At 41.4% G+C, this 27,342-nt stretch overlaps 1 protein-coding gene across 5 annotated transcripts; it reads left to right on the top strand.

Annotated features, from left to right (window-relative positions):
- Positions 1 to 1,175: 1,175 nt before the first annotated feature.
- tjp3 (tight junction protein 3) lies at positions 1,176 to 25,797 on the top strand. Of its 5 annotated transcripts, none has more exons than XM_039810560.1 (30): positions 1,176 to 1,374; positions 9,488 to 9,544; positions 10,127 to 10,251; positions 10,406 to 10,508; positions 10,619 to 10,907; positions 11,010 to 11,113; positions 11,223 to 11,412; positions 11,694 to 11,769; positions 12,509 to 12,606; positions 12,800 to 12,887; positions 13,142 to 13,318; positions 13,466 to 13,569; positions 14,954 to 15,038; positions 15,761 to 15,849; positions 16,170 to 16,266; positions 18,251 to 18,327; positions 18,445 to 18,508; positions 18,701 to 18,774; positions 20,120 to 20,183; positions 20,295 to 20,451; positions 21,324 to 21,432; positions 21,529 to 21,748; positions 21,839 to 22,044; positions 22,166 to 22,261; positions 22,376 to 22,455; positions 22,592 to 22,802; positions 23,028 to 23,128; positions 23,728 to 24,303; positions 25,116 to 25,174; positions 25,266 to 25,797. In XM_039810560.1, the coding sequence occupies exons 2-30, from the start codon at positions 9,497 to 9,499 to the stop codon at positions 25,384 to 25,386; spliced, it is 3,888 nt and encodes a 1,295-aa protein (XP_039666494.1). In that variant the 5' UTR covers positions 1,176 to 1,374; positions 9,488 to 9,496; the 3' UTR covers positions 25,387 to 25,797. The 5 variants fall into 5 exon arrangements, with proteins under 5 accessions (XP_039666494.1, XP_039666496.1, XP_039666492.1 ...); XM_039810562.1 differs by lacking the exon at positions 1,176 to 1,374 and adding an exon at positions 1,381 to 1,512; XM_039810558.1 differs by lacking the exon at positions 1,176 to 1,374 and adding an exon at positions 4,303 to 4,462 and having other exon boundaries at positions 20,301 to 20,451.
- Positions 25,798 to 27,342: the final 1,545 nt, after the last annotated feature.

Below are 27,342 nucleotides of genomic sequence, written 5' to 3' on the forward strand. Positions count from 1 at the left end.
CCCCTCATTTATTTAAACTAGGAACATAAAGAAAATAAACTGAATAGACTAAGTAGAGCAGAAAGAAAAGGCGAAGGCAGAACTGTTACTCTTCAAACATCTGCACTCAGCAGCCAACCACAAACTTTTAAGTTCACACAAAATGTCAACAGAACTAGTTTCTGCCAGTGATGTGCTGCAATAAATGTCTTAACCGAACGTGGCTCCCAGACACAGTCCTTCATAAGCCCCCTGTGTGAAGGACTGTTAATATTATTTTGTGCTGGAGAGTCAAAGTGTGTGTGGGGGGGTATAAAGTCCTGCATTCAACATTTAAAAAGATCTAAATATACTTAAGTACCAAAACCAAATGTATTCATTAGAGGGAATGGCCCATTTCAGAATAATAATTAGTATCATTATTTATTTATACAATAATGTATCACTTCAGTGTTGCAGCTGGTAAAGGTGGGGCTATTTTTAATTAATTGATAGACGGCTGGGTAGCTTGTCAATTTCAATAATCAACAATCTTATCTTAACCTATTATGTAGAGTAGAAGTATAAAGTTAGCCTAGAAATCTAGACGCACCCTAGTGGCAGCAAATTGAAAATACTCAAGGTATTTCAAGTACCTCAAAAGTGTACTTCACAAGAGTAGCAAAATGTAGTTACTTTCCACCACTGGCCTAGGGCCCCCCCCCCATCATCTTGAAATCTGACGCAATACACTTGCTACACATCATTTAGAAGACTTTTACAGTTATACTGTAGACTATCTACACAGTTCTCTGGTGCTCTTTGTGAAAACGTATTTAAATCTCAAGTTCCCTTCACATAACAATAAAGCACAGGGGGGACAATATGCAAATGAATGATCATAAAATAAAGTTTAGCGGTTCTACGGTATCCTTTGTAAAGTCAAGGCCGCCCATTATACGTTACTTTCTTTGTTTTCAAAGCAAAACGAGCTCAAAATTAGGACTTGTGACAATTACACAAAAGGCACAGCCTCGCCTGAGTCTTGTACGTGTTCCATTAATGTTACACAAGCGAAAGATTTCTCTTATCGCAACCAAAACTGGGTGGATGAATTATGGGATGTGGGGGGGACAAAACAAACAAAAAACTGGGTGGAGGATTATGAGAAGGACCAACTTCCTGTCAGTGACGCTACACTCGCGTGATGACGTCGTGAAACTCACCTGTACGTTGGACGCCACTCCTCCTCCTCACCTGTCTTCAGGAAGATTTAGGAGAAAGTTTTCAAACTATACTGCGATAGTCACCGTGAGCAAGGTAGACTTTAAAGAGCATTTCAAGAGTTTAGGTTTTTAAATTTGGACGAGTTGCGTGACAGTGACGGACAAACCCCTACAGAGCGGAAGTTTACAGGTAACATTCGGTAACATTACGTTAGCTTCACTGCTGTCAAAGTTTGCTTGTAACGTTACACGGGGAAAGCCTGGCGGTCAGCGTAAATACCATCAGTCTGACGAGGGGAAGGAGAAGTGGAAAAGAAACGTTTAAAAAGTGAGACTTTTTACTGAGGCAATTTAAAAGAAAACATGTTTTGTGTAAATTAGACAAAAATATTTAGGCGCTAGCCACGGAGCTAGCATTGAGCAGTAATAGGCCTATAGATTATGACTGGATATTTACAGGACTAAAGGCCTTATAGCTTCATTAATGATTCCTCATGAGTTGGCTGTTTAACTATTATAGGCCTACATAATAGTATATAGCTGTGTTTTTTTTTTTTTAAGTTTCTTTTTTAAATAACCTGTTTTGATCTGTGGTTTACATAATTTGCAGGGTATTTTATAGCATTTGTGTGTGTGTGTGTGTGTGTGTGTGTGTGTGTGTGTGTGTGTGTGTGTGTGTGTGTGTGTGTGTGTGTGTGTGTGTGTGTGTGTGTGTGTGTGTGTGTGTTGGTGGTGACTGTCAGCTGCAGGCCCCATTTTCCTCACCTTACTGGTTCTGCCACACAAGTTTCTACCTGCCTGCCAGAGAGTTTCGCAATAGTTTCGATTTTTGCATTCCCAAACAGCTGCGTCTTCCTTTCTCTTGACTCCAGTCTGTGTGTTTACTGATGTAGGCTGCTGATTGTTCCCTTTGACATAAAAGGTGTTTCAGGATTTGAGTCACAGATTTTGGCTCTTGTTATGTCTTTGTCTCCTTGAAGAGAGCTGTGTTTTTTTGTGGGTGGTTTTATAGAAATTGTTAATGGATTAAAAACCCATACATGAATGTCTGCTTTTGGGTGATCCAGCTAATCTTAAGTACTTCATCACATCGACCCCATGTAAAAAAAAAAAATCTAATATTATATATATATAATATTGCTATAACTATATATAATAGAAAATATCTAATTGTGATTTATTTTTGACTGATATTGCAATGTGATTCACGATATTGGAGGGATTGATCATTTTGGTGTCTTCATTGAGAATTTTTGCGAGGATCTGTACCAAACAAAGATTTATTTTCTTTAGTCTGTAGGATGGGATGCGTAAGCCAGGACGTCTCTGTGGCACCACAACACTTTATTCAGAATGGTTAGATACATATTTTGCCTTTCAACAAATATTGCACCCTCCTGCGATTTGGATATTGCACTGGTCCATGTTGCGATTTCAATAAAACTGCAATTAATTGTGCAGCCCTAGAGTCCACTATGAAGTGGGTGTTTGCAGTACTTAAACTCTGTTGACTACATGCCATGAGTAGCTCCTCTGTGAGTGGAAGCTAGAGCCGTGGTCTGTGTAATTACAGCCACTCTGTGGGCTCTGTAAACCTCTGGAGTATTTGTCTTTCAAATCGCTATACTTTTACAAGGAGAAGCGTTGCCATTTCTCATCAACCACTAACCGCTGTAGTCAAGGCTTTATGTCTGTCTGTCTAAGTCATTCATATTTGTGAGAGTAGCTTGTTTGCATAATGAAGAATTCCAGTTATGTGTCAACGTCAAAGTAGGCCTCTGCATAGTGCTGGCTATCGCCGATGATTTCCCGCATCGATTGCGATTCACAGGGCCCCGATTCGATTACATTTTCGATATTGATTAGGTTAGGGACACTTCAGTTACAATACTAATTGTGCTTGGATATAAAAGAGATTCTTGGAAAACGAATGCTGTAAATTGTACAAGCAAGAAGCATACCTGCCCCAAAAAGGCATATATTCAAAGATCGATTTCGGGATTTTATCAATCGATATCCGATCATTCAAACAAAGATGCATTTGATTTGGAGAATCGATTCATTAAACCCAGCCATACCTCTGTATTCATTTGGTTTTGGTGAAACAAGATACTCTGGAGTTGAGCGTTGTGTGTTTGCATGTTGGTAGGCCAACAGGAGTGGCCTTGGTTTGAAATGAAAGCAACCCAGAACAGCCTCTGCGGTGGCTCTACTGCTGAAAAGACGTGACACAGGAATGAGTGATTATTTACCTAGAGGGGGGGGCACACCTTTGCTAAGTGTTTGCTTCTGTAACAGTAGTGGCTGCTTGCCGTTCGCCGTTTTTCTTCCAACCTATTAATAATTCAGCACCGGTGCCCTGGCTGACCAGAGGCCAGCTGTTCCACCTGGCTGGAACGCAGGCCCTTGTTATTTTATCACTTATTTTCAAAGTGACAAATTTCACACCAATGTGCGATAGACATTCTCTATCTCTTTCCGAACTCCCTTCAGGTACATAAGTGCTCCTCTTTGTGTCTCTTCCTGGTAAACAAGTGTGTCACTGTGTCCCTTGACTGGGCAGGGCACCGATAGTCAGAGACGAACGGAAAACGATTGCATCACACTCGTGCTTTTGAGGCGTGCTTAAATGTTAACCTTGAAGGAGAAGCTCCGTCAAAGCTCTGTGTTGCCACAGTGTCATTTCCTGATCCTGAAACGCCACAGGGACTGTGTAGGAACCCAGGAAACTTTACTCCGGGCAAGCAGACCTATAGTGCAGTAAACACCCCGTCAATTATTAACAGCCCAGCGCTCCCATTCCCCCGACGTAACCATAGCAGCCAGCAGACTGAAACTAAGCCAATAGCCTGGGTGCTGCTGCTGCTGCTGCCTTGTGGGAAAGACTACAAGTTAACTTAGACACACACATACCACTGACAGTGGGAGCAAGTTGACCATTCGACACATGCCCTATCTGGAAGTAAAGGAATGTCAATTTGTTACTTGATTTTTTTTTTTTTATTTTAAGATCTTTAGTGGAATACTTTTGAAGTGTCCTGTGGATTGTTTTGTCTTTTGGGGACTAAGAGACCTGCATCAGTGCCCGTGTGTGGCTGAGATACAGACTACATGGTCAGACTGAAGTGACTGAGGTAGTCAGCAGGCGTTTTTTTTTTTCCTTTTTTAAAGAAGACCACAACACTGTTATCGTCATGAATCTGACGCAGCGAATGAAACTGCTTAAGCACTTTGGATCCGTGCCCCCGGTGCCTCCACCACCACTGCTGGTGGTGCCTGTAAGTGGATGGATAGTACTGTAACTGTAGCAGTAACCTGTATGCAACCTCTTAATGCTGGCCAGTGCTGTTTGATGTTATAGTCCATATTCGGGTATCTTAATTTATTTGTATTGCACTACATCTGTTTGCACTATGTAGTAGCAGCGTGAGTGATATCACTGTTGCTGCTACTACCCCCCTTTCCTCCCCCCACATATCATTTGGCAGATGCCTCATTACAAATGCATGTGTTCTGGCCAAGCTTTAGTCAAGCCCACAGATCTTTTACTTTTAAATTTTTAGTCAAGATCCAAAAGCTTCCATTTATGTACTCCTGAGATACAGAAAGTCATTAGTTTATCATACTAAATATTTTCTGGTTACAGCTTCAGAAATGCTAAGACTGTAATGTGATATTAATAAGTTATTATTATGTATCTTCTAGTATTTATTTTTGATATACACTCCCGGTCAAAAGTTTGGGGTCAACTTAGAAATTTCCATTCTACTCCATTGTAGACAGAATACCAGCTGAGATCAGTTGCATTGTTTTTTTTTATCCAGGGCAGTAGTTTTCAGATTACTTTATATGCTTACATAATTGCAAAAGTGTTCTCCAATGTTTTCTCAGTTAGCCTTTTAAAATGATATCAGATTGGTAAACAGAATGTGCCTTTGGAACATTGGATGAATGGTTGCTGATGATGGGCAATGTAGATATTGCATTAAAGATCAGCCACTTCTTTCTACAACAGTCGACAACTTTTGCAATTATGTAAACCCATAATGTAATCTAAAAATTGCTGCCCTGGTTAAAAGAAACAGTGCAACTGACCTCAGCTGGTATTCTGTCTATGATGGAGTGGAATGGAAATTTCTAAGTGACCCCAAACTTTTGACCGGTAGTGTACATTGGTAAATAATACCAGTACATTAAACTTAAAAAAAAAAAGGGTCAAATATACATTGATGTACTGCAATGTTTAGCATATCTGCCAACATATACACCGATGATAACAGAAGGACAAAATATCTGCAAAAAAAACCTGGCTCACCCATCTGTCAGCCTGGCTTCATCATACATGCTGCAGTAGTTTTTTTTTTTTGGCTGCTTATCAGACTGAGAAATCCTAACATAAATTATTTTATCTTTTTATATATATATATATTATTATTTTACTGAATGAAAATAAAAAGACTCTATTTGCAGCACTACACATATGGCATTTTGAATAACAAGGAAATATGTATGAGTCAGTTGAGGGTTGGAATAAGCATTGGCAGAATATGTAGTTTTAAGTGTAGAAAAATATTTTGTTCTGACTTGAAAGCAGCCAACTTTGAATTTTGCAGTTCAACGCACACTTTGCATGTATTTGTATTTCTTTGTGTGTACCCTTGAATTCCCACTCCCCAGGGAGGGGGCCCAAAGAAAAATTGTTAAGTGCATTTTTTTTTTTTGTTTTGCGGCTGTTTAAATATTTATCTTTCTTCTTTTTTTTTGTTTTTTTTTTTTTGGGGTTTGTGGGGGGGGGGGGGGGGCCCCCCCCCCCTTTTTGGGGAGGGCGCTGGGGGTGGGGGGGGTTTTTTTTTGGGAGGAGCTCCAGGTGAGCGCTCTCCCCTACATCTTTCTTTCCTCTCTCCCTGCTGAGAGCGAAAACACCACAGCTGGTCAAAGTACAAATAATTTCAGCAGGAGGAGGTCCGACTTTCTTCTGGACGGGAGCCACCACCCTTACAGGGCCGATCTAAAGAGGAAGTGACTGGAGTTGGATAGCTGTGGGATCTGTGATTGTTTTGCTTTCGGTGTGTTGCCATATGGAATATAAAGAGCTGGCTGTTCATTGAGAACCGGAGGCCACAGGTGTTTGGTTAGCGTAGACATCCCAGCGGGAAATGGAAGTAAGGTTCAAAGACCAAGTGGTAAGTGGAGAGGGAGGAACACAAAGCATTAATGGTCTAACAGTACACCACTGCCTGAAAGTAAAAAAACAAAAACAAAAAACGTAGCCGTTTAAAAATGAACAAAGGACCTAAATTATTACTGCTATGTGCAGCACAATCCCCCAGCTAAATGTTCCTGAGAGCTGGCAAAGTGAATACTTAAAGGGGCAGGAGGTTGTGAGATTAAACTTAAAACAGATTTTTGCTTTTGCAGTGCTACTATATAGTTAGATGACGTAGTTTATGACAGTGTTTTTATTGAAACGCCCCACTTGTTGTGACTGAGAGGAATGATTTTCATTGCAGACAGACAGACATTGATCTCCTTTTGTACAAAAGGCCTGATTCGATTTTGGAAAATCTCGACCTATATTTAGAAAATTCCCTCGACTGAGGACTGATAGCGTGCCTACTATTTGCATATTTTCTTCCTTTTTTACCTTCAATGGTGGATGAGAATTGAATACAGCAGTAATTGCAACATTAGTTGGATTTAGTTTTCTCAGTAGGGCAGTTAAAGGAGTTGTTTGGCAGACATGTTTGCAATGATTCATGTTTGATCTCTGCGAATTCTGGTTTATACTAATCCTCTTTGGACTTGTTTACTCTGGATGATCTTCTGATCCACGCCAGGTGAAAAAGACTTTTTTTAAATTGACAGATTATTGTTGTCCACATTCAGTTGTGAGCTCACAATAGCCTGCACACGCTGTAGCTCTAACTAACTGCAGTGAAACCACAATATCAAACATTAACCCCTTCAGGTTTCAGTGTTAGTTTTGTTCAAGAAAATCCACATCCTGCTTTTATTTAAGCGACCAGGTCAGTTACTGTGTTTTTTTTTTTCTTCCCCACTCAGGTTTATAATTAACTTGGTCAAACAAATGGCCCACCGTTCACTGGTCACACACTGTACAGCTGTAATTGCGATTGCCTCCACCAGCGAGTTTGATATTTTTGTGGTCATCATATTTGAGATTATTATTATTATTTTTTTTTTTTTTAAACTTAGATTGACTTCAATCTTGTTTTGTAAAAGGTATCTTTGCAGGATCAGTGAATTCATGGTGTATTTTTAGGCGATGCGTTTGGGTGTGACAGGGCATACTTGGCTGGTGTTTGTGCCCGTTGAGTTGTAATGGTTGCACTGCCATTAACTATCACTGCCCTGCACTGGTTGTGTGACCTGCATATTCTGCCCTTGTGTTTGAACAAACTCCAAGCTGTTTCCGTCACTAGACTACAACAGCTCTCTGTCTGACTGGAGTAGTTGCTTTAACTGTTCTCACTGTAACTCAGCAGGCGCCTTCGGTGCTCTATGAAATATAGTCCACGTTCAGCCCACGCTTTTGAAAAAGTATGTGGAAAATGATAAACAGGAGAGGCATGTTGTCATGTTAGTGCAGCGAATAAAAATGTGTTGTATGGTGTGTTAGTTTGTGGTAAATGTAAATGGTTTTTAGGGATAAAAATTTAGAAATGTGACCAAGGTGAACAAAGCGTCTTCATAGAAATGGTTTAGGAAAATGTTCACACTCTTCAAAACAAGTAGCCTACCTGAGTGAAAACTCGACCGTCCACACAATGGCTCTACTATTTCAGCCTCCAGGGCAGAGTGATCTGACTGTTTACAGAGTGTCAAACGTAGAAATGCGCTCTGTAGAACAGGCACAATGTGTCCGTGTCTCTAAAGAGAAAATATTTTGCCTCTAGAGATGCTATGTTCGGTGGTTAATAGGTTAGTAAATCAACAGAAAATGTATTGGCATTTATTTTGATAATCGGATAATCCTTTTTTGTAAGCTTTCTGATTCCATGTTCTCATATCTGAGGATTTGTTGCTTTTTCTTTGTCATATCTGATGACATACATCTGAAGACGTCAACTTGGGCCACAGTAAATTGTAATGGCAGTTTTTCACTATTTTCTGACATTTTATAGCCTGGATGCCAGCCGAACCTAGCCCCGCCCACAACATTTGAGGTCGGGAAGTTCGGTCTGGACTTGATCCGTTGCGCAGCAACTATGCTCGAACCAGAGCTGTTCGGACCAATCAAATTGTCAGGGCGGCGCTTTATACGATGATGGACAGATGATCAACAGTAACGTAATGAACCACGTCACCAAAGAGCGCTTGGGTTGAATTTGTTTACAACTCCGTTGCTCTGATTGGTTGTAGGTCTATCCAGCTGAGTGCAGAGGCATTTTCTTTCCTGGTTCGGTTGAAACACGCCCCATAATCACAGCCCCAACGGAGCAGCGTCAGACTCAGATTCTCACTAGAATCTGAGTATGACGATGTCAGGTTAGACATTTTATAAGACAAACAATTAATTGATTAAAGTTGTGGTAGGCAGTATATTTTTTGGTGTCCATTAGGTGAAAATTCCATATGAACCTTTCAGCATATTGTTATTAAAGTGGGCTGAGAGAAAACTACACTTCTGCCCCTCCGCTTGGCTCTGTTGTCAGGCTTTAGGAAATCTTGCCGTGACTGGAGACTTTGGCCAATCGCAGGTCATTTCAGAGATAAAGAGAGAGCATTCCTATTGGCTGATCTACACATTGCAGTGCAGACAGAGAGGGAGAGCAGCATGAAGAAGTCTCACTATCCTTCAATTTTCTGCCGATTTTAATCAAGAAAATAACAGATTAATCGATAATGAAAATAACCGTTAGGTCCCTCCCTACTTTTCTTTATACAATGTTTGTTTTTTCTGTGTGTACACTTACTAAAAAGCACTGCAGGGACATACAGTAGGAACACACACACACACACACACACACACACACACACACACACACACACACACACACACACACACACACACACACACACACACACAGCCGGTAGCCCCTCCTCCATACCGGTCAGGCAGGATTGAGACAGGTAAGAGCGTGTTGAGAGGTTGAGTCGCGTACACACTGTTCCTCCTTGGCTCAAACTCAAACTGTCCTCCATGTAAGGGCCTGGATTATGTATCAGGATTAATTATTTGTGATTTGCAAGCGGAAATCTTCCTTTGCAAAATTATTATTATTATAACAATTTTTTTTTATATTATATTATTATATTGTTTTTATTTTCTTTCTTTCCAGAAACCTGGTATGGAGGAGCTAACAATATGGGAGCAACATACAATAACACTGATCAAAGTAAGTTGTTAAATAATCTAATATATGAAGTGCTTCAAATGATATGTGTTTCAGATGTCAAGGTGTTAGGGGTTATGATAAGGAGATGTCTTTTCCTACTCTATGTAAACTGTGTTAAAAACTACTATGTAAAACTACTATGTAAAAAAATTATAATAATAAATTACATGAAATTCACACGTAAAGTAAACGTGAAGTGCAGACCACTTCTCGTTGGTGCCTCAGTGGTGTTTGTTCTGTGCTGCACAAATACAGAAGTGAAAGTCGATGCTCGATGTATGGGACGGGGGCAATTTCAGTATCGTTTCCGCCGGTATTATAAAAGTGCTGGACCGTGCGTGTTTTAGACCTCTCAGTTTCACAGCACATACTCCGGCAGGAATTTCAGATAGACACACCCTGCTGCGCCCCACAGCGCCAGCTGCCTCTTCACTACCCTGCCTCAGACTGAACGACGCTCCCTCTATCTCTCTACACATGCTCATACTCTGCCCACTTACTTTCCAGCATTCTTTCTCTTTTGTTTGTGTTACTCTGTCATGTGCTTGCTGTAATTTTTGTCTCTTTCTCTCATAATGTCAGGATCCCAAAGTGGGCTTTGGCTTTGCCATTTCAGGAGGCAAGGACAAGCCTCACCCAGACAACGGGGATACAGCTGTGGTGGTGTCAGATGTGCTGCCAAATGGACCAGCCATAGGACGACTGTTGTAAGTTGGCCTACCATGGCTCTGACCGGACTGTAGGAACTTTTTAAAACTTGACTGTTTTTATATTAAAAAAATCACATGATTACTTACTTGAAAGGACTGTTAACCCACCAACAGAACCTGACTCGTATGTGTATTTGCTTGTGCTCTTCAGCAACAAAGACCAAATTGTCATGGTCAACGGAGTGTCTATGGATAACGTCCACTCTAACTACACCATTCAGACCCTCAAATCATGTGGCAAGACTGCAAATGTAGTAAGTATGGAGCACCAAAACACAACCGCTAAATGACTTCTAATCTACGATGTATCCCTGCCCCCTTGAGTGCCTAAATCTCTGGTCCCTGTTCGTCTTTCTCTCTCCAGACGTTGAAACGCCCTCGCAAGATCCAGATCCCAGCCACCACCAGACCGACTCGAGCCGCCTCCCAGTCCAACCTGCTGGACCACGACCCCCCCAGACGAACGCGACGCTACTCTGACGGCAGCGACGACCGAGACGGCAACCGTTACCGCGCCCGCAGCCCCTCGTTCGACCGCAACGGCCACGGGAACACGCTGCCGTTGATGTCGTCGGGGTACAAGAGGCTGCCGGCTCAGGACGTTGCAGAGAAACCCATCAAAACCACACTGCTTAAAAAGAAAATCACAGATGGTAAGACTTCAGTCACCCGTTTTTGTCCTGAAGTACTCGCAGGGGGGGGGGGGAAGAGTACCGACGTCTGACCGGACTCTTGTTGTCGTCCTCTTTCTGCAGAGTACGGATTGAAACTAGGCAGTCAGATCTTCATCAAGCACATGACCGATACCGGCCTGGCTGCAAAGGAAGGAACGCTGCAGGAGGGAGACCTCATCCTCAAGGTGAAAATTAAGATATGGAGGCTTCATCTAAAGTCGTGTGTGTTTTTTTGTTTTTTTTGTTGTTCTTCTTCTTTCTAATCATGTTAAATGACGTGTCTCCTCTGACCAGATCAACGGCATAACGACGGAGAATCTATCCCTGCTGGAGACCAAGCACCTGGTGGAGAAGAGCAGGGGCAAGCTGACCATGACGGTCCTCAGGGACAACCGCAAGTTCCTGGTCAGCATCCCAGAGGTGGAGGACAGTCCCCCCAACAGCGAGGACGACCACCGCCAAGACAGCAGCACTGAACTGGAAGGTGAGGGAGGGAACGGTGGGGTATTAAGTGTGTGTGTGTGTGTGTGTGTGTGTGTGTGTGTGTGTGTGTGTGTGTGTGTGTGTGTGTGTGTGTGTGTGTGTGTGTGTGTGTGTGTGTGTGTGTGTGTGTGTGTGTGTGTGTGTGTGTGTGTGTGTGTGTGTGTGTGTGTGTGTGTGTGTGTGTGTGTGTGTGTGTGTGTGTGTGTGTGTGGAAAGACAATGACATGAATGAGAGAAAATGAATGGCGTCACAAATTGACGTCGTCTTCGGTTTCCCATCAGATATTTCAGACCTCGACGAAGACTCCCCCACTCACAGGACGTCCCGTCAACCCACCAGAGAGAAACGGACACGCAGGTACACACGACACCCACCCCACCACCCAAAGTAATAAACCTAAAGGGTAACGCTTTACTTGAAGGTATCTACATAAGAGTGACATGACACTGTCATGACCCACGAACCCTAACCCTAACTTGTCATGACAAAAAACCGAATGACACTTAATGACAGAAGCGTTTATGTCATAAACGTTTATGACTTGTTTATAATGTTTATGACACATTCATGACAGTGGCATGTCACTACTATGTAGATACCTTCAAGTAAAGTGTAACCACATAAAGAAGAAGTAGTAGTTGTAATGTTATAGTAGTTCAGTGTATTTTCTTACACTGTTATTTCTTGGGAGAGATTTATCTCGTAACGCAAAACTTGTCTCACCGCTGACCTGCTAGTTTCCTGATCTATCCACAAGGCCATCTGACATCGTTTGTTTAATAGGTAGTTACTAGTTTGCCATGTCCTCTATGTGCCCAACCCACATCATCTTTGTGTGGTATGTGTGTAGAGCAGGCAAACGGGTAGTGAACACAGTAACAGTAATATAACATAATATTTTCAGCTGTAGTGTGTCGTTTTCATAATTTTATATTGGAAAAGCATGGTATTCTGTGCAGTGTATTTTGAAACTGACATGTATTAAGAGCTTTGCTCTTTTAGCTCCTAATGTAAAGCAGTAAAACAAAAATCAAGGACTATAGAATTTCATTATCTTTTTTTATTATTATTATTTTTTATTTTTTTTGTTACTCAGAACGAGAGCTGAACCTCCTCCAGCCAAGTCTCGGGATTCATCACCAATTCGCTCCACCCTGACCCGGCCTCCTGTAAAAGCCTATGCACCTCGCAGAGGTCAGAGCACACATAAGCTGTTGTGATTTTAAGTCGAGCTGTGACTTAACACTGTGATAGCAAAGGTTTAATATTTCTGTGGCTGCTGGAATTTGCTTTGAGATTGAAGATGTAGGTGATATTACACAGTCGGACAATAAATCATGTTTTTTTTTTTTTTTTTTTTTTTTTTTACTGTTTATCGTATCTTTAGCTCCATCAGAGTCTGAGTCGGACCGCAGTGCCTCTCCTCCTGTCAGGAAAGACAGTCCGGACATGAGGGACCACTCCAGCAAATACAAGTCGGTTCATTTTATTTACTGTTGAATTAAATGTTCATCAAACTCTTCATGTATGTTCACCTGTATGTTTCAGATGTGTAGATAAAAGACCGATCATGACATGCAAAATCGATGAAGACCGACTGATCTTTTTGAATGTTGGAGAGATGAAAAATTTAGATTTTAATATGCAGTAAGCTCTCAAACCTCCAATAAAATGACATTTGTCTAAGAATCAATAGTTACGATTCTTTCTTTGCGCTCTCTCTCTCTAGAGCTTTGTCTGGTATGTCCATCGTCCCCAACCCCCGGTCCTCTCCTGTAGTCCCCAACTGGAGCACCTCTCGCAGCACCTCTTCCATCTCGCAGCCTCGCAGGCCGGTGTCGGAGTCCGACTCCGACCACAGCTCTCCACCACGCAGGAGGAGCCCCCGCCCAGACAGCAGATACAAGTAAGGACAAAGCTTGATTCAACTCCAAGCTGAAACTAAAGAACCTAGCGAATCCCACTGATGGCCAACACCATGAGAAATAAAACCTTTTTTTTCCCCACCAGACATTTTCTAACTTGTCTTTTGCTCACACTTCTCCCCGACCAGAGTTCTTCCTGATCTGCCTCACACCAGCCTGAGACCCTCCCCCATTAATGTTCGCCAGGAGCCACCAAGGAGGATCAACTCTCCTGTCAGAGTCCCGCCCCCAGGTCAACCCACACACACACACACACACACACACACACACACACACACACACACACACACACCAAAACAAGTATCCAACTCCCATTTGATAGGGGTGGGAATCACCAGAGGCCTCACGATACTTATGTCACGATACGATATTATTGCGATTTTAAACATGTTGCAATATTCTGCGATATATTGGAATTTATTACCTTTTTTCCAACTTCAGATTTTTTCCCAATTTCAAATTATGTCTCCAGGAAACGTTGTCAACATCTGTTTTATCTAAAAAGATACATTTCTCTGTTTGTTCATCTCACTTCACTTTTATTGCTGCAAAATGGGATTGTCAAGCAGACCAACGACACCTATATAATAAAAGATCGATACTTGGCGTCTGTGTGTCGATACAGTATTGACACGGAAAATATCGCGATACTAAGCTGTATCGATTTATTTAAAAAAATTTTCCCCCACCGCTACCATTTGATGGTGCACATCCCGGACTTTGTCTGACACCTCTTTGACATCATTTGCTTTGAGACGTTGCTGCTGAACAGGGGTTGACAGTAGAGCTGAAGATCTTTGCCCGAACCTGACGGGACCCGACGGGTTTGGTCGGGTTCGGGCTTAATTTCTATTATTTTTCCGCGGGCTCGGGCCGAATAAATTATATGTTAAAAAATGTATAAATGACTCATTTTTTACGAAGACAAAGGAGCTGTGTGGCGTGGCGCAGTCTCTTTTCTTTCTCTCCCTTTCCGCCCGAGTGGTGCGTGTGCCCGCTCGCGGTGCGAAGCGCGTGTCCGACACTCTAATGATGCTGATAGACGGCCTTTACAGTCGGGCTGTAAACGGGTTCGGGCTTTTAAAAAGCTGTCAATCAAAATGTACGGGTCGGGCTCGGGCCGAACTCTGTCGGCCTTTTCGGGACGTACTTTTAAGGCCCGATTACAGCTCTAGTTGAGTCAAATGAAGCTAAAGTAAGAGCAAACATGGAAGGTAACCTCTGCTGTTTATGGCAGTGCTTTTTGTTTTGTATTAAAAATCAATTTAGCTGCTTGTGTGAAACTTAACGTGTTGAAACATCTGTAGCTAGCAAGTTTTTTTTTTGTTAATGCAAACATTTTAAAGGTTAACATGAATACTAAAAAAAATTTAGTATTGAAACTTTTAGACCCTAAAAGATGTAATAATTATAAAACACTAGATACATCAACATTAAAGTGGCATTGAAAGCCACTCGCACCATTTTAAAACACTGGCAGAAGGGGGGGAAAAAACAACCACGGATGGAAAGGACGATGTGATATGTAATTTTACAAAATAAAAATGTATGCTGCAGCACAGGGAAAGCAGTTTTAATCTGCCATATTCTATAACTGTTGTTCTCCTCATTCTCAGACTCTGATTCCGAGTCGGAAGTCAGCCTGGCGCCTCCTCAGAGGCAGAGCACCACGTACAGTCAGGAATCCCTCAGCAGATACAGGTACAGATGAAGGTGCACCCAACCCCAACCTCCAACCCCCCCCCCCCACCCCCTCCCCGAAACCAAACAAGATCTCACGGACTGGGACACAGACTGACGCTCCCGTTTTACATTAGCTAATTACATGTTTTTATTTACCCTTTAAAACTTAAATAATCCCTTTCTGTCTTGTGATTTTATTTTAATTTTGTTTTATTATTATTATTGATTTGCTCGTGTTGTGCCTTAAGTCTTATTTTGTAGCCTTTGATTTTGCTTGATTTGTGTGTTTGACTGTGTACCAAGTGTTTGTGTTGACATTTTGTTAACCAATGAAATAAAAGTGATTTATACCGAACGAACGTCCCTCTCCTGTATGTGGCTACATGCTGATTAAACAGAGGACACTTATCACTGAAGAAACAATATTCCAATCAAACATCTGTAGAATAGTTCCCTGATTGAAAATGTGCATGTTTATTCAGCATGTTATAAAAAAAAATGATAGTAAACACGACATGACAAGATCAGGAAATACGACTGAGTGGTTAATTTTGATCAGTTACAAAGCAGTTAACCGTCAAAGAGAGAGAGAGCTTCACTCAGAGACGATAAGGTGAATATTCAACATTTCAGTCTCATCCTCTCATCAATATTTAGCCACGGGTCCCCCCTCTCCAAACGTAACTGAGATTTGCTGTCTTCCTCCTCCCTCACTCCCGCCTCCCTCTCTTCTCTTCCAGAGTCTTGCCAGATGTTGCCCTGCAGCCCCAGCTGGAGCCGCCACGATGGAGCGCCCCCAGCATCACTGCCAGCAATCCGCCACAGAAAGGTGTGTGTGTGTGTGTACATAATGTTTCGGTTGAAGTCTGTGTTTGTATTGAGTTAGTGAGCATTATGCACTGTGGAGGAGGGAGCGTCTGTGTGTTATTGTTTGAATTTAAAGAGTATTCTGCCTTATTTGTGGCACATTTTACATAGGAGTTACAATTGTAAATTAACTTGGGATCTTTTCTTAATAATGTGTTTTATTATAGACATTGTGCTCTACATTTTAGCTACTGGCCAATGAATATCTGGCGTCCAAAATGATGTGCTAATATATATGAAATTGTTTTCATAACCACAGCTTTTATTTATTTATCTTCCCAGCTGGTTCAGAGTCTGAATCAGAGGCCAGTTACACATCTGTCCCTCGCAGGGATTCTACAGACAGCACAAACTCCAACCCGGCTAACAACCGATACCGGTGAGAGACACCTGTAAGATCTTTTGTCAGAAGTTGACTCTCCTCAACATGTCAGGTGTCTGTTGGCAAGACTTACGAGTATTCAACCACCCAACAGTCTCAAAAGCTAAAACGTATTGCTTCTTACTGAAAATTTAAATGAGTCAATACTCTTTTCATAAACACGACCTGTGGGACTAACCAGAAACCTAACTCTAAACTTACCAAGTACGGCCTATATTTAACCTTAACCAACACTGTTGACGGTAAACCAGCAGGCTGTTGATGGTAACCCTAGCAGGTGTACAATCAGAAACTGATCACATAATATGCCTACAGCTTGTTAAATGCTCGTTGATAGTCAACTGAAAACTCTTACATAATTGGTCTTTAATATCTTTCATTGTACAGAGTCAATAGGAAAAGTTTTACCCAAAGAGTCTTTATCACAAAGTGAGTTCATGTCAGTCAGGCTCTCTCTATCAGGCAAGACTGACACTTACAGTGGTGCTCATAAGTTTATGAACCCATGCTACCGTTGGCTAAAAAGAGGAATACAAAAATCATCTTTTGGAAATTAATGCCTTAATAAAAAAAAAAATAGGAAAAATACAACCATCTAAGGACACCAATTTTCTTTGTGAATGAATAATGTATCGGAAATAAATACATGTTCTTCCTTAAAATACAGGGGGCATAAGTATACACACCCCTATGTTAAATTCTCATAGAGGCAGGCAGATTTTTATTTTTAAAGGCCAGTTATTTCATGGATCCAGGATACTATGCATCCTGATAAAGTTCCATTGGCCTTTGGAATTAAAGTAGCCCCACATCATCACATGCCCTCACCATACCTAGAGATTGGCGTGGGGTACTTTCCATAAGATCATCTCTCTTTTTTTTTTTTTTTTTTTTTATGGGTTTCTTTTTGTTATTAAATAATATAAGACTGTAAAAATTTGAAGTGCAAAAGGAATCTGTAGGTATGGTGAAGGGTATGTGATGATGTGGGGCTATTTTAATTCCCAAGGCCAAGGGAACTTTATCAGGATGCATAGTATCCTGGATCCATGAGATAACTTAGCCTGGTCGTACCAGACTCTCGTACATGAAAATTAAGCGGAAGTACGTAGGAGGGCGGAGCCAGGCTAGAAATAACTGGCCTTTTAAAAATAAAAATCTGCCTGCCTCTATGAGAATTTAACATAGGGGTGTACTTACTTATGCCCCCTGTATTTTAAGGAAGAACATTTATTTATTTACGATACATTTATTCATTCACAAAGAAAATTGGTGTCCTTAAAGGTTGATTTATTTATTTTTATTTTATTTTTTATTCCTCTTTTTAGTCAACTTAGCATGGGTTCATAAACTTATGAGCACCACTGTATTATACTGGAAAACTGTATAGAACAAAAAGGATGATTATTATTCCTTTTTATAGGAAAAATGCAAAAATCAAGAAATTAAAAGCAGTATATTTAATTCGAAATAGAATTAAATTCTTGATCCTTTTTGGGAAATTGTGTACGTGTTGTGTAAATACACAATACAGTCGACCACTTTATTTACTTACTGTAATTAAAGCTGGAACTTTTTCAAAAAAAATTAATAAACAATGAATCAACCCATAAACATTAGCTATAGTATTTAAGTGCTGAACACACAGTTGAAATGGGAGACGTGAGTGCACCTTTTTCAGTTAACTGCTGATGCCGTCAGAATGTCTGACTGGTTCATCTGCTTAACACAAACACGAGCGTTCTCTCATTCTAACGCACTCTGTACACACTGATGCACATGACGGGACTTCCTGCAAGGATTGCTTCACATAATGTTTCACATTCAACTGCTCACTGACAAACACATTTCAGTTTTGATGAGATAATTGAATTAACAATCTCACTTTTGACAGTTTTGTTTCTTGTTATGCATCACGAGATGACAAAAAAAAAGGTTAAATGACATTGTAGTTCATTACATGTATTTATCTTTCAATCAGAGTCCTGCCTGAGCAAAAATCAACTTCCGTTGCCGTGCAACAGGAGGCTCCTCGGCGCATCAGACCTCCTTCTGATGGTCAGTTTACTCTCCTGTGTTACACACACTCATCCTCATCATCTTTTAGAGCTTTTAGAGCAGAAAGGTCAAAGTCAGCCCTGATCACAATCTCTGTTATCCGTTTACCTCATTCAGAGTCCGACCCACTGTTAGAGCTCAGGAGGTCCGGCAGCTCTGAGCGGGGTGAGAGCCACCGCAGGTACAGCTGAGCACCCAACATGCACTTCATCAAAATCCAATCAGTATTATTATTCTCGCATAAAAAAAAAAAACTCTGTGTGCTATTGAGAAGTTTTAACCTCTTTAGGAACTTTCTCTTGGCCTTTGTACTGTTTTAAAGTTTGAATGCCTTAAACTACTAAACAAATACGATGCTTTATCCGCCTCACAGAGTTCCTGGGGCTGCTAATGGAACCGACACCCTCAGGTCTGGGATTTCAATGAAGAGCAACCCACCGTCCTACTGTAAGCCTTAACATTTGAATTACTGCGATAAACTGATTGTCAGGAACATGAGTTTGATTACTGCTCAGTTGTTTGTATTTTTGTAATTCAATCAAGTAAAAATATCTGTTAAACGCTTGTTATTGGTATTTCAGATAACAAACAAACAGTAAATGCTGCTTACAAGTTGTATAAAATATTCCACAAAAATGTATAACATTTATGTATGATAGAATGTGTTAATAAGGTGTGGCAACAATCGCTTCAGGGTGTCGGGTCAGGACACTATTCCAATGTTCAGGTGAGAGTGTGGGAGAAAGGAGATGCAGAGTCCAGGGTTGCAGTATAGAATGTTTATATAAGCAAATAGGCTTGTGTTTCTGTGTGTGTGTGGTTATTTACATGGACGCACACACTAGAAAGGAACTGTCCATCAGAAATCGCCGCAGTCTAAACTCAAGACCAGCTCATGTCTGCTACTCCGTGCTTCTCACTCGCTGTGGGCACACAGAGTGCACATGCAGAGCACATGATCAGGCACAGTGGATACTTAATGGGAATGCATGCACAGGGCATGGCCTTTTTAACAATTTACATAGACAAAAAAGTAGGTCTTGCACAATAAAAACAGCTTAGATATTAAAGAACAAAGCCGCTTCACATAGTTGTGGACACCTCACATTAGGAAGTTATCGTAGCCAAGGGTTAAGAGGATATTTATTGCCTAAACTCTACATAATGAAGGGTTGCCAAATGTCGTCTCCCAGTACTCTGTTTGCATTTCAGCTTTAAACATTTTTAAAGATTAATTTTTGGGGTCTTTTCCCTTTATTAGAAAGTGGATAGATATGAAAGGGGGAGAAAGATGTGGGATGACACACAGCAAAGGGCAGCAGGGCGGATTCGAACCCTGCGCCACTGCAGGACTCAGCCAACATGGGGCGAACGCTCTTACTGGGTGAGCTAGAGGCCACCCCAAGCTTTAAACATTTGACATTTCTTTTATTATTTTTTTTAAAGATCAACTTTTTATTATTTTTTATATTTTATTGAACATACAGAACTGACAAATACAACTAAACAAGAACAAAAACAAAAAAAAGAAATCACACCTTGCCTAGTCACTTTCCTCTAGTTCTTGTGATGTTGAGGTCATTAGGACTGATACTTGTGCTGCTGCATTTTCCATAGGCCTATAGTCGATGACTTGGCTTTGTTAATCCTTGCTGTAGAGAGCTCCAGCATAACATTTTTGACATTTTATAGACCAAATAGTTATATTAACTGACAATGAAGAAAATATATATATTAGTATGTACATTAGATGCACCAGCAGGGAGTCTCACTGTTTCCCTATCTCTTCTAGCAAAGGCTGTGGAGGAGCCACTCTATTCCCTACCGCCAGACTCTTACCCAGCCGCTAATCCAGGGTGAGTAATGCTCATTCGTTCATAAATATCCGTCTTCAATCTTTGAGCTGGTTAATTATTCAGGAGACAACAGAAAATTACCACATTTCTAATTCTCCTTCTTACTGTCAGGTACAGCTCAGATCTTCACAGAGTGTCGTTTGTGAAGGAAGGCAGCGTGGGTCTGAGGCTTGTCGGGGGCAACGACGTTGGCATATTTGTAGGTGGAGTTCAGCCAAACAGCCCTGCGTACGTACAGGGAATGAAGGAGGGAGACCAGATCATGCAGGTGAGAGGATTATGCTCTACTTCACTGTTGGTCTATATCCACGACATTCCGCTTCCGGGATTGCTCTGGATCCATGTTTCCTTCCGCTTTCTTTGTGTTGGAATTTTAAACTCCGGTTGATTTCTGAGGACTACGGTTAGCTGCTCCTCAGATCTCTGCAGGGTAAATCCAGACAGCTAGTTAGACTATCTGTCCAATCTGAGTTTTCTGTTTCACGACTAAAACAACTTTTAACGTACACATGTTCCACCAAAACAAGTTCCTTCCTGAGGCTATTTTCCGGCCCAAGACCATTGTGATTAGTTTAAAGAAATGCCAATAAACCAGAGAACGTTTTTCTCCCATCCTGGAATGCTGTATGGACTAGCCAGACCTTCCTCCGCAGCGCTGTGGAGGAGGGTCTGGTAATGCGAGACTACTTCACTGTAGGTTTTACACCTTGCAGTAGTTAATTATTAACTTCTTAAAGCTTAACTGAAGAGGTTCATACTTATTTCATCATCTAGAAACGGAAACTCTATTTAAAGTTCAGTTACAGCCCCTACTTTGGCATGCCAGCTGATTTTTCACAGGTCAGCATGAGTCAGCGCAATGTTTATGTGCTGGTGTTTCGCATCAAATCTCCTTGCCATTTGAGCTTCAGAGCAGTAAAAGTTAAATACGATCAACTTTACAACTGGAATTTCAAGAAATTATAACTTGATTGTGCATTTTAAGATGAAATGCGAACACGGAGTTCTCTGTGACTGTAATCTGCAAAAGTCAGCGGTTGGATGGCTTTTTACAGTGTTTTGGAATTTAAAAGTCCTCTATCTTGTATCTTGTTCAAGGTAAAATGTCTTACTCCTCAAACTTTTCTCTCATTTGTTCAGGTAAATCAAGTTGATTTTGGTCATTTCACACGAGAAGAGGCAGCCAACTTCCTACTGAACATCAAGAAAGGAGAGCAGATTGAGATCTGCACTCAGCACAAGATGGACAGTACGTTTATCACTAAACCCCTCAGATGATAATGATGGGCAAAGCTACTGTCAATCAGTGACTGAATGTATCAATCATAATTTTCCCTCTACTCAGTTTATAAGAAGATCACCAAATCCAACCTGGCAGACAACTTCTACATCCGCACCCACTTTGACCATGAGGCAGAAGGCCCCATTGGGCTGAGCTTCACCAGAGGAGAGGTGTTCAGGGTGGTGGACACAATGCACCGTGGGAAGTTGGGCAGCTGGCTGGCCAGCCGCATGGGGAACGATCTGCACGAGATGGAGAAAGGCACCATCCCCAACCTGGCCAGGTCGGGAAGAGACCGGAAAAGAGATTTCAGATTTCTAGTTTAACCAAGAACCATGATTGCAGTGCTGACGTCTGTCATTATCTCCTGCAGGGCTGAGACATTGGCCAGCATAGAGAAAGCGCAGCGGGTGAGTGTAGAGAAGCAGGTGGCAGGGCCGAGAGCGGAGTTCTGGAAACTACGAGGACTCCGAGGGAACAAAAAGAACGAAAAGAACGTCCGCCGGACTCGTGAGGACCTGCTGCAGCTCACCATTCAGGGCAAATTCCCAGCCTATGAGAGAGTCCTGCTCAGAGAAGGTTGGCATGCTTTTTCACACACACACACACACATAGATGATGTCATGTGGAATCATGTCCTTACTCCAGTCCCAATGAGTCTAAGCGAGTTTCAATAGCCCTGAACTATTTGTGTCTCCAGCTAATTTCAAACGACCCATTGTCATTATGGGTCCTCTTAATGATATCGCCATGGAGAAGCTGGTCAGAGAGATGCCTGATGAATACGAAGTGGCAGGTTGGTTTCTTCTTTTTCACCAGACTCATGTTCAACATAAGAAAATGTTCTCCTACCTTTTTTAGTTTCATTAGTTCTCCTGATCTGATGTTCACATTATAAACATTATGGCAGACATGGTTCCTCGCAGTGGAGGAGGAGACGGCGGCGCCACAGTTATTAAACTGGACACCGTGAGGAGAATAGCAGAGAAGGTGAGCCAGTCTTTAATTGACCAGAAGTTAGAAAACCTGATATTTAGTCCCTTTTAACGTCAACGTGAGTCTTGTTTTGTTTGCCTTCTTGCTTTCCCCTCACACCCTACCTTTTTTGCTCTTCTCCTTTCCCCAGGACATGCACCCTCTTCTGGACATCACTCCCACTGCAGTGGAAAGGCTGAACTACATCCAGTACCACCCGATGGTACTGTTCCTGGACCCTCACAGCCGCAAGGACGTCAAGGCCATGAGGCAGAAGTACAGCCCCAGCTCCAACAAGAGCTCCAGACGTCTTTACACACAGGCCCTTAAGCTGAAGAAACACTACAGCCACCTTTTCTCAGGTAATGGCACATGACCTGAGCAAAGTCTGTCCCTGTCATATCTTTGAAATCATTGAAAATACATTAAACTACATAAATGTAACTTCTTTTTTCTTTATTTGTCTAGTTATTTGGTTTCAATTTACAATGTACTATATCTATAGACAGATAGACAGACAGACAGACAGACAGACAGACAGACATCTCTCACTGTACACTATGTTTCTCTGCTGACTTTCCCTCTAGCACGCATTGACCTGCAGCCCAGCTCCACTGTTTGGTATGAGAGTCTAAAAGATAAGATCCGCCACCAACAGTTAAAACCTGTCTGGGTGTCTGAAGTGACGGTACGACACACACACACACACACACACACACACACACACACACACACACACACACACACACACACACACACACACACACACACACACACACACACACACACACACACACACACACACACACACACACACACACACACACACACACACACACACAAGCCTGATTATTTCACATTTAACCCCTTTTCTCTTTGTTTTAAGTCAAGTATGTTGCCACATTCTAACATTAAAATCTTGGGAAAGGTCAACCATTAAGCAGTAGATTTACAACCTTGCATGTACTAATGCTTTTTTTTTTTTTTAGATTAGTTTTGGAAATCATTTAAGGTTCCAATGATTATGAAATGTCATCACACAGCAAACTTAAAACTTGCCGTAAACTGAGTTGATTCTTTTGTGTGACAAAAGTAAAACCTAATAAAAGTGAAAGTTGCTAATTTAGATTAAATCTAACGTAATTGGATGTTTTATTTATTTATTTATTTATTTATTGCAAAAAAGAGACTTAACTTTTAACTTAATTTATAACCTGTTCAAATCAGTCTGTTCTCTTGCTGTCCAATGGCAAACTAATAACTAAAATGATCTTTTTTTCTGTCCAGCTGGAGAGTGGTGCTGAACAGGACTTGGATGCACTGGACCAAACCCAGTCCGACTACCTGAGTGCTGCCAGTGACCTGGAGGACACTGACGGAGAGCCGTTCACCGACGGAGACGCCTACACCGACGAGGAGCTGGAGGAGGCTTACCACGGTCAAAACGCAAACACGCTCCCCAAAGGCTCCAGGGTAGTAGGAGCTGCTTTAGCCCGATCATCTGAGCCCGCCTTTGGGCACCACAGCCCCACCGTGGACCCCGAGCCTCACGACGACGCGTACTCGCTCAGAGAAGTCCCACCGTTGATGCACGTACCCGAGCCCAGGACAACCCGCCTGGAGAGTTACAGCCCCCCTCACAGCGCTGCCGAGGAGGAAGACGCCTCTCAGCGCAGTTTTACAGACTCAGATTTCAGTGCGCTCGACGTGGTTGAACCCACCAGTCCGTCAGATGGACCCCCGGATTTTAAAGCCCCCGACCCCTCCACTCTGTACTCTGTAAAAAAGCCCACATATGCTGAGCTGCAGCCTGAGAGCACACAACATGCCAGCCTGTCTGCTATCGAGGAGAAATTACAACAGGTATCTAAATTGTTGCTCTTATTTAAAGGACTATACCTGTGTTTTTAAGTATTTGAAGCCATTTACCTTCAACCAAGTATAATCAATTGGTCAGTAAATTGACTAATTAACATTTTTCATATTCAGTTTATTATTTGGTGGGGTTTTTTTAAGCAAAAGTAAAGCAAAACCTGGTTTTGGCTTCTCAACTGTAACCATTTGCTGGTTTATTCTTCTAAACTAAATATCTTCAAGTGTTGCACTGTTGATTGGACAAAACACATTTTAAATGTGGCAACTTGCACTTTGGGCAAACTGTGAGGGAGATTATTTTTTTTTTAAGTTTTGTAATAATTTATAAACCAAAAGATTTGCAGATTAATCGATAATGAGAACAATTGTTATTTGCATCCCCAGTGTACTTTAAAATCCTGTGCCTGTGCTGTGTATTATAAATGCTGGGGGGGAAAAACATCTCAAATGTGAGGGTTGGCTCTCAAATAGTGCCTTTTTTATAAACGAAAAGCTACATTAACCTTTTTTCCTTTTTAATCCCTTTTTTCCTCCCTTGTTTGACAGCATAGTCTACAAGTTAACTTTTTTTGCTTGGAAGTCAATAATATAAAAATAAATGCTTTGGCAAATGGTTGTCAGTACTGTAAATGATATTTGATTCATAGCAAATGCACTTAAAAGTCCAGAAACACCATAATAGTGCTGTTTGTGTTAAAATATGTTTTTCTTTTGTTTAAACTTATTTGTTTATGTCAATAATCATTGGAAACTACAATGACAAAGTTCTTTTTTAAAACCCATCTCTTCCTCTCTTCTAGACTCGCTCTGCAGAGCCACAGGCACAAGCTGAGGAGAAGAAGGGCCCTCAGTTTATCGTGTAAGTCTTCTCCCGTGGTCCTGTGTTTCAGAGTAAAGCCAGACCGAGGCTAATGCGCTAATGTTGACCCTTCTCTCCTGCTCTCCGATAGGCTAGCACATCATCACCAAGCAGTCCAGTTCCGACGCACACAGATCCGAGGCAGCGATAGCTCCGAGGATGACGAGGGCGAGGCGGATGACTTTGAATGGGGTCCTGCAACAGAACTCTAGAGTTTGCATCGAGGATTACAGATGGAGTCTGCTAATCGAACAAGGATATGGAAACTATTTCAATCCCCCAAGAAACTCTGCTTCAAAATATTTTTTTCCGAAAATGTACACTAAGGGCCTTGTTCAGGTGTGGGATATTGGAGATTTCTACAATTTTGACAGGTTTTACATCTAAAGAAAGGTTCTCACAACAATGTTAAGAACAAAGTGGCTGCTTATTATTTAAATAACCATGTCAAATAAATCAATTTGCCCCAGTTTGTTACTGATACTGTAATATATAAACAAATTCTAGTTGTATTAGAAATCATATTGAATGAGTCTTTTCAAAGAAATATGCCAGAACATTTGTGAAATGTTTGGATGCCTCTTTAACTTTTTCTACATTAAACCGTTTTCCTAATTTTAAAAGTGAGTTTGTTCAATCGTACAAAGTGGCAAAACACTATAATTGTGTGAATGCTGATTTAGCAGCATTCATCGCATTTTCCGACATATGACTTTTTCCACATACTATACAATGACTATTTTTGACATACCATCACTTTTTTTCAACATACAATACTACAAAATACTATACTATGACTTTTTTGTGGCTCAGTGGTTAGCACCGCTCCAACTAGCACCAGCAAGCAGGCACTTCAGACTCTCAAACAGGTTTGATTCCCAGTCCAGGCTGGCCCATTTTTTGTTTGCATGTTCTTCCGGACTTTCTTCGATATACTATACTAATAATTATGCACGACTTACACAAATAAAACCACATCGATCCTTCGCAACCACTCCCGTGTGGCACACCCGAGGCGGGGTTTGAACCAACGTTTCCTGGTCGGCGTGCGGCGTCCTTCCCCGCTGGACCATCTCCGAGGGTGAGCAACACAAAGAGAAAGAAGAAACTTCACCTTCATCAACATTGTCTTTTCCTTTCGTTGCCCCTTTAATAAAACTCTTAAACATGCAGATAATCCTTGAAAAAACCCTTAACGCTTTCCAAGACTTAAGTGATAACCTATCAAACCCTTTAATATAGTGTAATGCATGTATCTATCCATGAAATAACCTAAAACCTGCTTCACAGAAGTGAAGCGACTGTGAAGTTGAACCATAGTTGAAATATTGAGATAACTCTTCAGAGTCCTTAGAGCTCAACTGGAAAAGACACTGCTCCACCGTTGGAAAAATATGTTAAATGACTTACACAAATAAAACCACATCCATTCTTAACAAACACTGCTGTGTGGCATACCTGAGGCGGGGCTTGAACGTGCATCTCCTGGCTGTCAGTTGGCGTTCTTCCCCACTGGACCGTCTCCAGGCGTGAAGCTCCAATGATAGAGAAGAATCTTGTTGCCCCTTAAAATCTCTCTTAAACATGCTGATAATCCATTAAAACATCTTAAATGTGCAAATAATCCTTGAAAAAAACCTTTACACTTTCCAACACTTAAGTGATAACCTATCAAACCCTTTAATGTAGTGTAATGCATTCATCTCTCCATGAAATAACCTAAAACCTGCTTCACATAAATGAAGTTGAATCTTCATTGAAATATTGACATGACCTTTCAGTGTCCTGAGAGCTCAACTGGAAAAGAAACTGCTCCACAGTCTGAAGGTTGTGGTTCAAGTCCCACCTTTGCCATTTGTGTTTTTCTGTCTCATAAAAGGAGTCTCTTGTGGATAAAAGCCTGTGCCTGAACTCATTAAAACGCCTCAGAGGAAGAAATCAGTCCCAACATGTTTCTGCCTTCTTGTAGGACAAAGAGTAAAAACATTTTATCAACTCTCCAAACAGAAAGGGACTCCTAACTCTGAAAGCCGAAACATCTCAGAGGAGTTTGAACCTGCTGATGGAGGCCACGCTGATGTTTTTTAACATGGTCTCAAGAGATATACGTACCTCTGGCCACTTTTTTTTGCATATATTATGACTGTTTTCAACATACTTTATTTGGT

This window comes from Perca fluviatilis, chromosome 9 (assembly GCF_010015445.1).
Source record: "Perca fluviatilis chromosome 9, GENO_Pfluv_1.0, whole genome shotgun sequence".
Lineage (NCBI taxonomy): Eukaryota > Metazoa > Chordata > Actinopteri > Perciformes > Percidae > Perca > Perca fluviatilis.